Source organism: Salvelinus sp. IW2-2015, unplaced genomic scaffold, assembly GCF_002910315.2.
Source record: "Salvelinus sp. IW2-2015 unplaced genomic scaffold, ASM291031v2 Un_scaffold1757, whole genome shotgun sequence".
Lineage (NCBI taxonomy): Eukaryota > Metazoa > Chordata > Actinopteri > Salmoniformes > Salmonidae > Salvelinus > Salvelinus sp. IW2-2015.
Window position 1 is genome coordinate 9,284 of NW_019943138.1, and position 9,487 is coordinate 18,770.

The following is a 9,487-nucleotide window of genomic DNA, read 5'->3' on the forward strand; positions in this document are numbered from 1 at the left end:
TTAGGTAACAACCTCCGCTCTCTGCTCCTCTCTCTCTCCTGTCCTCTTCCTCATCTCCCATCTGTACAAGGTAACCACTCTCTCCTGTCCTCTTCCTCACCTCCCATCTGTACAAGGTAACCTCCTCGTTTCCCTCCCTCTCTCTTTTCCTGTCCTCTTCCTCATCTCCCATCTGTACAAGGTAACCACTCCTCTCTTTCCTCCTCTCTCTCCTCCCCTCCTCATATCTTTCTCCTGTCTCCGCTTCCTCACCATCTCCCACCCCATATCTCTTTTCTTCATCGTCTCCTGTTCGTCCTCCTTCTCCATGTCTCCTCACTCTCTCTCTCTACAACCCTCCAACATTCTGGTGATGTCTGTCTCTGTAGTTAAACCTGGCTGTAATATGTCTCTGTCTCTGTAGATTAACACCTGGCTGTAATATGTCTCTGTCTCTGTAGATTAACAGCTGGCTGGAATATGTCTCTGTAGATTAACACCTGGCTGGAATATGTCTCTGTAGATTAACACCTGGCTGGAATATGTCTCTGTAGATTAACACCTGGCTGGAATATGTCTCTGTAGATTAACAACCTGGCTGATATGTCTTGTAGATTAACACCGGACTGGAATATGTCTCTGTTAGATTAACACCTGGCTGGAATATGTCTCTGTAGATTAACACCTGGCTGGAATATGTCTCTGTAGATTAACACCTGGCTGGAATATGTCTCTGTAGATTAACACCTTTGGCTGGAATATGCTCTGTAGATTAACACCTGGCTGTAATATGTCTCTGTAGTTAACACACTGGCTGGAATATGTCTCTGTAATTAACACCTGCTGGAATATGTCTCTGTCTCGTAGATTAACACCTGGCTGGAATGTCTCTGTTAGATTAACACCTGGCTGGAATATGTCTCTGTAGATTAACACCTGGCTGTTAATATGTCTCTGTAGATTAACACCTGGCTGTAATATGTCTCTGTAGATTAACACACCTGGCTGGAATATGTCTCTGTCTCTGTAGATTAACACCTGGCTGGAATATGTCTCTGTAGATTAACACCTGGCTGGAATATGTCTCTGTAGATTAACACCTGCTTGGAATATGTCTCTGTAGAGTAACACCCTGGCTTGGAATATGTCTCTGTAGTTTAACACCTGGCTGTAATATGTCTCTGTAGATTAACACCTGGCTTGGAATATGTCTCTGTAGATTAACACCTGGCTGGAATATGTCTCTGTAGATTAACACCTGGCTGGAATATGTCTCTGTAGATTACACCTGGCTGGAATATGTCTCTGTAGTTTACACCTGGCTGTAATATGTCTCTGTAGTTTAACACCTGGCTGGAATATGTTCTGTAGGATTAACACCTGCTGTATATGTCTCTGTCTCTGTAGATTAAGGCCTGACTGTAATATGTCTCTGTCTCTGTAGATTAAGGCTACTGTAAATATGTCTCTGTCTCTGTAGATTAAGGCCTACCTGTAATATGTCTCTGTAGATAAGGCCTGACTGTAATCTGTCTCTGTAGATAAGGCCTGACTGTAATCTGTCTCTGTAGATTAAGGCCTGACTGTATCTGTCTCTGTAGATTAAGCTGACTGTAATCTGTCTCTGTAGATTAAGGCCTGACTTGATTACTGCTCTCTGTAGATTTGAAGGCCTGATGTTAATCTGTCTCTGTAGATTAAAAGGCTGACTGTATCTGTCTGTAGACTTAAGGCCTACTGGTAATCTCGTCTTCTGTAGATTAAGGCCTTGACTGTAATCTGTCTCTGTAGATTAAGGCCGCTCGTAATCTGTCTCTGTAGATTAAGGCCGACTGTAAAATCTGTCTCTGTAGATTAAGGCCTGACTGTAATCTGTCTCTGTAGATTAAGGCCTACCTGCAGGTGAGTAAACTGCGAGCGGCCTATCTTCTAGCTGTAAAGCTGGATACAGCCAGGGCCGGGCCACTGGTTCAAGAAGTCCTCCAGGCAGCAGAGGGCGTCGGAGACTCTGTCATGCAGGACATCTGTTGCCAGTGGCTGTCTGAGCACAAGGACAGGGTCAGAACGACGCCTCCGCCGGGAGCTACAAAACAAGGCCGACCCAACGCCAAGTAACCCCATGGGGAGAACATGGCCCGTGTTCATTACGCACCAAACAGAAGAAAACGGACTGAACCAGGAATGGACTACCAGGACTCGTCTAATAAGAAATGCTCGTTTTAGTTTTCTGTTACAAAAAAAAAATGATTACAATATTGTCTATTTGTTGCGTGCCACTAATGAACACGACCCGGATGTAATCGTTGTTCTGGAGAAACCTAGTTCAGGCTACAACATGGGGAACCAGACATCATCAGGAAATAACAGATAGCACTTCAACTAGAAACGCCACGAGTGGAACACCAAGACGCCTGGACTCTGTGACTGAGTGGGGTTGTGAGTGACTTCCTCCTCCTCTTCTCCTCTCTTCCTCCTCCTCTCTGAAAGTAGTGAAACACCGCTGTGCCAACTCTCTCATCTGGAGAGGTGACTGACTACAGCCAGACGAGACTGTCTCTCTCTCTCTCATTTGGAGAGGTGACTGACTATAGCCAGACGAGACTGTCTCTCTCTCATTTGGAGATGTGACTGACTACAGCCAGACGAGACTGTTTCTCTCTCTCTCATTTGGAGAGGTGACTGACTACAGCCAGACGAGACTGTCTCTCTCTCATCTGGAGAGGTGACTGACTACAGCCAGACGAGACTGTCTCTCTCATTTGGAGAGGTGACTGACTACAGCCAGACGAGACTGTCTCTCTCTAACTCTCTGGGAGGTGACTGACTACAGCCAGACGAGACTGTCTCTCTCATCTGGAGAGGTGACTGACTACAGCCAGACGAGACTGTCTCTCTCTCATCTGGAGAGGTGACTGACTACAGCCAGACGAGACTGTCTCTCATTTGGAGAGGTGACTGACTACAGCCAGACGAGACTGGGATGAATCTAACCACTGAATTGTGAGTTGTTGACCACTTTATCTAGTAAAACTGACGTCTGGGATAAGCACAGAAGACACATATATCAGAGTAATAGCACAGGCAGTAGTGTACGATAGTTCTTCAGTTGTATCTCCTACCTCAGTTAAAAAGGGATTTATCTTTTGTTTTCACTAACCTTCAAGCCTAGTAATATATTTCTTTGTCACAAAATAAACAACTTGATTTAATGTAAATAATTCCTAACTTTTCCAACCCTTTTTTTATTTTTTTTATTTCCTTCTCTTTATGTTGTTAGTTAGAAAAGAATGATCATGTAAACCTGTCAAGCAGGTGAAAGTAAAGAAGAAAACAAGTGTTGGTATTTACAAGCCTGTCAAGAGCTTTTAAAGAAGATACAAGTGTCGATTTATATTGATGATTTAAGAGTTTCTGAACTTTTTGAATGTCAAAGGAGAGTGGGTTTCATTAGAAGGGATGTCTGTTACTGTCTTATCAGCTCGACCTGCCACTAGTTAACCCCCTTAAAATGTCTGCCCAAGGAGATATTTCCTAGCCTGAAATCCAGACCTGTTTTCTTTGTTGTTTTTTTTGCTAACATTCCACTACTAGTACTCGGTGTCATATGTTTGGCACGGCAAGGACACCGAGTGGCAAGAAGTGGGACYTTTACACAAATAGACTGGTACCCAGGCTAGCAATATCATGAGTCTCTCTTGCTTTCTCCCTCAGAGGGCATTTGGGGTCCTGAAAGGGCTTTTAAGATAACTAGAATAAAGATGAGCTTTATATAGAATACAACGAAAACTTGGAACGAGTTGGATTTAGTAAAGGGACTCTCTGGATATGTTTTAGGTCTTTGAAACACCGTTTCAATTCTAGATCATGATAAAGAGGTGTGGTACCTTGTAATGTTACAGGTCAATATTATTGTCTCCCTTAAAGCCTATCGTAGCTGTCTGTGTCATATTTGTTTTTATGGTATCTGTCTTTGACCAGGAACCACGTTGCTGTGACCGTGTTTTGCATATTTGTACTTTATTCCCGTTGTTCTGGTGTGTGACAATATGCGGCCCAAATGGCACCTTATTCCCTACAGTGCCACTATTGAGGCCCTAGTTTAACAGTAGTGCACTATGAGGCCCTAGTTTAACAGTAGTGCACTATGAGAGCCCTAGTTTAACAGTAGTGCACTATGAGGCCCTAGTTTAACAGTAGTGCACTATGAGGCCCTAGTTTAACAGTAGTGCACCATGAGGCCCTAGTTTAACAGTAGTGCACCATGAGGCCCTAGTTTAACAGTAGTGCACTATGACGGCCCTAGTTTAACAGTAGTGCACATGAGGCCCTAGTTAAACAGTAGTGCACTATGAGGCCCTAGTTTAACAGTAGTGCACTATGAGGCCCTAGTTTAACAGTAGTGCACTATGAGGCCTAGGTTTAACAGTAGTGCACTATGAGGCCCTAGTTTAACAGAGTCACTATGAGGCCCTAGTTTAACAGTAGTGCACTAAATAGGGAATAGGATGCCGTTTTGGATACAGTCGGTCACTTTGACCTCTGTGTCCTATGCGAGGGTCAGATGTGTCACAGGCCTTCTGTCAGTGTATCAAAACACGTACTTTAATCAATCAAGAGATGTCGCATTAGAAAAGGGATTTTTTGTTGCCGTATTTGTTATATTCATGATCAATTTAACAACATATTGTCTAATTGTAACTCTTTTGTTTACATAATTGCCCGTTTTTTTAAATTTCTCACTTTAACAAGCGATCCCAGAGTTTACACTATAATGTTTATATTTATCACTTTAATCCCRCASATTACACCGTAATAAACATTTTTATTTCTCACTTTAATCCCTCAGATTACACCGTAATAAAKAWWWWTATTTCTCACTTTAATCCCRCAGATTACACCGTAATAAACATTTTTATTTCTCACTTTAATCCCTCAGATTACACCGTAATAAACATTTTTATTTCTCACTTTAATCCCTCAGATTACACCGTAATAAACATTTTTATTTCTCACTTTAATCCCTCAGATTACACCGTAATAAAAAAATTATTTCTCACTTTAATAGCGATCCCTCAGATTACACAATAATGTTTTTCATTTCTCACTTTAATCCCTCAGATTACACCATAATAATATGTTAATGACATGACAATCACATTTCAATACTTTAATCATAATATACACCATATATACAAAAGTATGTGGACACGCCTTCAAATTTGTGGATTCTGCTATTTCAGCCACACCTGTTGCTGACAGGTGTGTAAAATCGAGCACACTGCCATGCAATCTCCATAGAKAAACATTGGCAGTAGAATGACCTTACTGGAGAGCTCAGTGACTTTCAACGTGGCACCGTCATAGGATGCAACCTTTCCAACAAGTCAGTTTGTCAAAATGCTTCCCTGCTAGAGCTGGCCCAGTGAACTGTAAGTGCTGTTATTGTGAAGTGGAAATTTCTAGGAGCAACAACGGCTCAGCCGCAAAGTGGGAGGTCACAAAAGCTCACAGAACGGGACCGCCGAGTGCTGAAGCGTAAAAATCATCTGTCCTCAGTTGCAACACTCACTGAGTTCCAAACTTTGGAAGCGATGTCAGCATGAACTGTTCGTCGGTAGGTTCATGAAATGGGTTTCCATGGCAGAYCAGCCACACACAAGCCTAAGATCACCATGCGCAATGCCAAGCATCGGCTGGAGTGGTGTAAAGCTCGCCACCATTGGAATCTGGAGCAGTGGAAATGCGTTCTTTGGAGTGATGAATCACGGTTCACCATCTGGCAGTCTGACCAATGAATCTGGGTTTGGCGGATACCAGGAGAACGCTACCTGCCCCAATGCATAGTGCCAACTGTAAAGTTTGGTGGAYGAGGAATAATGGTCTGGGGCTGTTTTTCATGGTTCGGGCCCCTTAGTTCCAGTGAAGGGAAATCTTAACACTACACCATACAATGACATTCTAGATGATTCTGTGCTTCCAATTTTGTGGCAACAGTTTAGAGAAGGCCCTTTCCTGTTTCTGCATGTCAATTCCCCCGTGCACAAAGCGAGATCSGTGTGGAAGAACTTGACTGGCCTGCACAGAGCCCTGAACTCAACCCCATCYAARYCCTTTAGGATGAATTAGAACGCCGACTGRGAGCCAGGCCTAATCYCCCAACATCAGTGCCCGACCTCACTAATACTGTGTGGCTGAATGGAAGCAAGTCCCTGCAGCAATGTTCCAACATCTAGTAGAAAGCCTTCACAGKAGAGTGGAGGCTGTTATAGCAGCAAAGGGGGGACCAATTCAATATTAGTGCCCATCATTTTAGAATGAGAAGTTTGACTAGCCATGTGTCCACATACTTCTGGTCATGTAGTGTATCTACATTGTTGACCGTCCATGTTAAAATCCACAACAGATATTAATTCACTTTTGATTGAAGTTCTGTTTGTTAGCAAGCAGAGACTTAAATCAGCCTGTCTGGTCATGTGATGAGGTCCTGTGCTGCATCATCATATACAGTACTAGTCAAAYGTTTGGACACACCTACTCATTACAGGGTTTTTCTTTATTTTTACTATTTTCTACATTTGTAGAATAATAGTGAAAACATCAAAACTATGAAATAACTCATATGGAATCATGTAGTATCCAAAATATATTGTAGATTATTCAAAAATAGCCACCCTTTGCCTTGATGACAGCTTTGCACTCTTGGCATTCTCTCAACCAGCTTCACCTGGAATGCTGTTCCAACAGTCTTGAAGGAGTTCCCACATATGCTGAGCACTTATTGGCTGCTTTTCCTTCACTTTGCAGTCCAACTCATCCCAAACCATCTTATTTGGGTTGAGGTCTGATGATTGTGGAGGCCAGGTCATCTGATGCAGCACTCCATCACTCTCCTTGGTCAAATAGCCCTTACACAGCCTGGAGGTGTGTTTTGGGTCATTGTCCTGTTGAAAAACAAATGATAGTCCTTTGAAGAATCTAAAATATATTTTAATTTGTTTAACACTTTTTTTGGTTACTACATGATTCCATATGTGTTATTTCATAGTTTTGATGTCTTCACTATTATTCTACAAAATAGTTCAAATAAAAAACCCTTGAATGAGTACGTGTGTCCAAACTTTTGACTGGTAGTGTATGTATTCCCTATACAGTGCACTACTTTTGACCAGAGCCTTAGTGCACTATATAGGGAATAGGGTGCCATTTGGGACACCTGAGTCTTTTCACTCTCTGGTTTATTGTTGCGCTCTGTCCCCCTATCCCAAATTGCACCCTAGCACCATTCCCCCTACTCTCCTAACCCCTTAGGCACTCACTTATCTTCCCTGTTGTTCTTCCTTCACTGATGCACTTTACCCTCCTACTTTATCAGAATATCTGCAACAAGAGCAAATGACTTTATCCCCTATGTAGTCRACTGCTCTGGTCAAAAGTAGTACACAGTGAATAGTTCCATTTCAAATGTACCCAATGACACTTCCCCCCCCTCCCTTTCTTTGGTTAAAGAAACAATGTCATCAATTTGGTTGTTATGATTATTGATCACAGGAAATGTGAGGAGTATGATAATTATTTCCTGTCTTAAAGCAGCCATGCTGGAGGAGGGGTAATAAAGAATGGTTTCTTATTGGAGGAGGCTGGTGGGAGGAGCTATAGGAGGAACGAGCTCGTTGTAATGGCTGGTACTGTATCAAATGTATGACTCTGTTCCAATCACATGCGCCGAATACAACAGGTGTAGACATTACAGTGAAATGCTTACTTACGAGCCCCTAACCAACAATGCAGTTTCATTTTTTTTTTTTTTAAAGCTATTACAATGTGCCTATCCTCCTATAGCGCCTCCAACCAGCCGCCTCTGTTGCGTGCGACACAATTACTAAACATAAACAACTACTACCAGTAGTAGCTAGTAATATTATCTTTATTTACAGATGTAAACATTCAACTCCTGACATGACTGCTATGCAGTTTGGGCACATTTCTGCTCACTTTCCCAAAATTCCCTGTTTTTTTTTCATAAATACTGGTTGGAGAGGATTCAGGATTTCCTGATTTATTCCCTTTGTAATTCCAGGATTGTTATTAAAAAAATATTGCAACCCTAAATGTACTAAAAAGGCATGTTTCACATTTGTATAAAAGACATCTTGGTAGCTTAACAATGCTGAGGGGGAAAAGAGCGGGATATAATAAAGCCTAGAGTGGAAAAGGTCCAAAACAATAAATCTGATTCCACATGGAGGATAATTTGTCAAATTCCTGTAATTCCCAGAAATCCTGGGTGTTTTGCTTATTCCCCTGTAATTACAACCATCTTCCAACTAGGATTTTGGAAAACTGGCATTTCGTGAAAGTTACAAGAATTTTGCAACCCCATTTATAATATGATACAAACTCAATCAGCTGGTTTATAATTTACCCTGGTTACACCCTGGCTAGACCTGGTTATGACCCTGGCTCGACCTGGTTATGACCCTGGCTCGACCTGGTTATGACCCTGGCTAGACCTGGTTATGACCCTGGCTAGACCTGGTTACGACCCTGGCTAGACCTGGTTACGACCCTGGCTAGACCTGGTTATGACCCTGGCTAGACCTGGTTATGACCCTGGCTAGACCTGGTTACACCCTGGCTAGACCTGGTTATGACCCTGGCTAGACCTGGTTATGACCCTGGTTACACCCTGGCTAGACCTGGTTATGACCCTGGTTACACCCTGGCTCGARCTGGTTACACCCTGGCTAGACCTGGTTATGACCCTGGCTAGACCTGTGACAGAACAATAATGCATTTGATCTTGCAGTTACTACCATAATGGTGTCTGTATACCTCTATGGTTACTACCCAATTATTCAAGTGCTGTTGGGTTAACTGTAGTTTGAGATTACGTAGTGTCATGAAATGATAAGGCTAAATATGTACTCCGATTGAAAACAAAGACTCATTAGAGAACATGGCGGCATCCACAATGGCACCCTATTGCCTTTATAGTGCACTACTTTCTACCATGGCCCTGTGGGCCCTAGCTGTAACAATTGAGATTTGGAACAAGGCCCTGGTCAAAAGTAGTGCCCTATACAGGGCGTTTGGGGTTGCAGCCCGTGTTTTGATGATAGAGGGTGGTTGAGGTCAGTGGTCCCAGACGACGCCCAGGAGCTCACTGCTGGCGTCCCACAGCTTCCTGGCTGTCTCCTCGTTCCTCCCCTGGGGGGCCACGGAGGCCGGGGCGCAGTCACTGGGAGAGAGAGAGAGGGGGCATTTTTTATTTATTTCACCTTTATTTAACCAGGTAGGCTAGTTGAGAACAAGTTCTCATTTGCAACTGCGACCTGGCCAAGATAAAGCAAAGCAGTTCTACACAAACAACAACAGAGTTACACACAGAATAAACAAAACATAGTCAATAATACAGTAGAACAAAAGAAAACAAAAAGTCTATATACAGTGAGTGCAAATGAGGTAAGATAAGGGAGTTAAGGCAATAAATAGGCCATGGTGGCGAAAT

At 42.8% G+C, this 9,487-nt stretch overlaps 1 protein-coding gene and 1 non-coding gene across 4 annotated transcripts in view; one reads left to right on the top strand and one right to left on the bottom strand.

Annotated features, from left to right (window-relative positions):
- Positions 1 to 7,769, top strand: part of LOC112071885 (uncharacterized) — a 10,596-nt gene extending 2,827 nt beyond the window's left edge. Inside the window, exons 2-3 of one of the 3 annotated variants that reach the window (XR_011475993.1) lie at positions 1,864 to 4,361; positions 4,447 to 7,769. This is a non-coding gene — a transcript (uncharacterized protein). Of the gene's footprint in view, positions 1 to 1,863 lie in introns of all 3 variants that reach the window. The other 2 variants (XR_011475994.1, XR_011475992.1) reach the window with 2 other exon arrangements.
- Positions 7,770 to 7,885: 116 nt separating this feature from the next.
- LOC112071886 (retinol dehydrogenase 12-like) overlaps positions 7,886 to 9,487 on the bottom strand; it is a 16,256-nt gene continuing 14,654 nt past the window's right edge. Inside the window, 1 exon segment of the mRNA XM_024139317.2 lies at positions 7,886 to 9,217. Coding sequence (XP_023995085.1) covers positions 9,112 to 9,217 — 106 coding nt within the window. The 3' untranslated portion in view covers positions 7,886 to 9,111.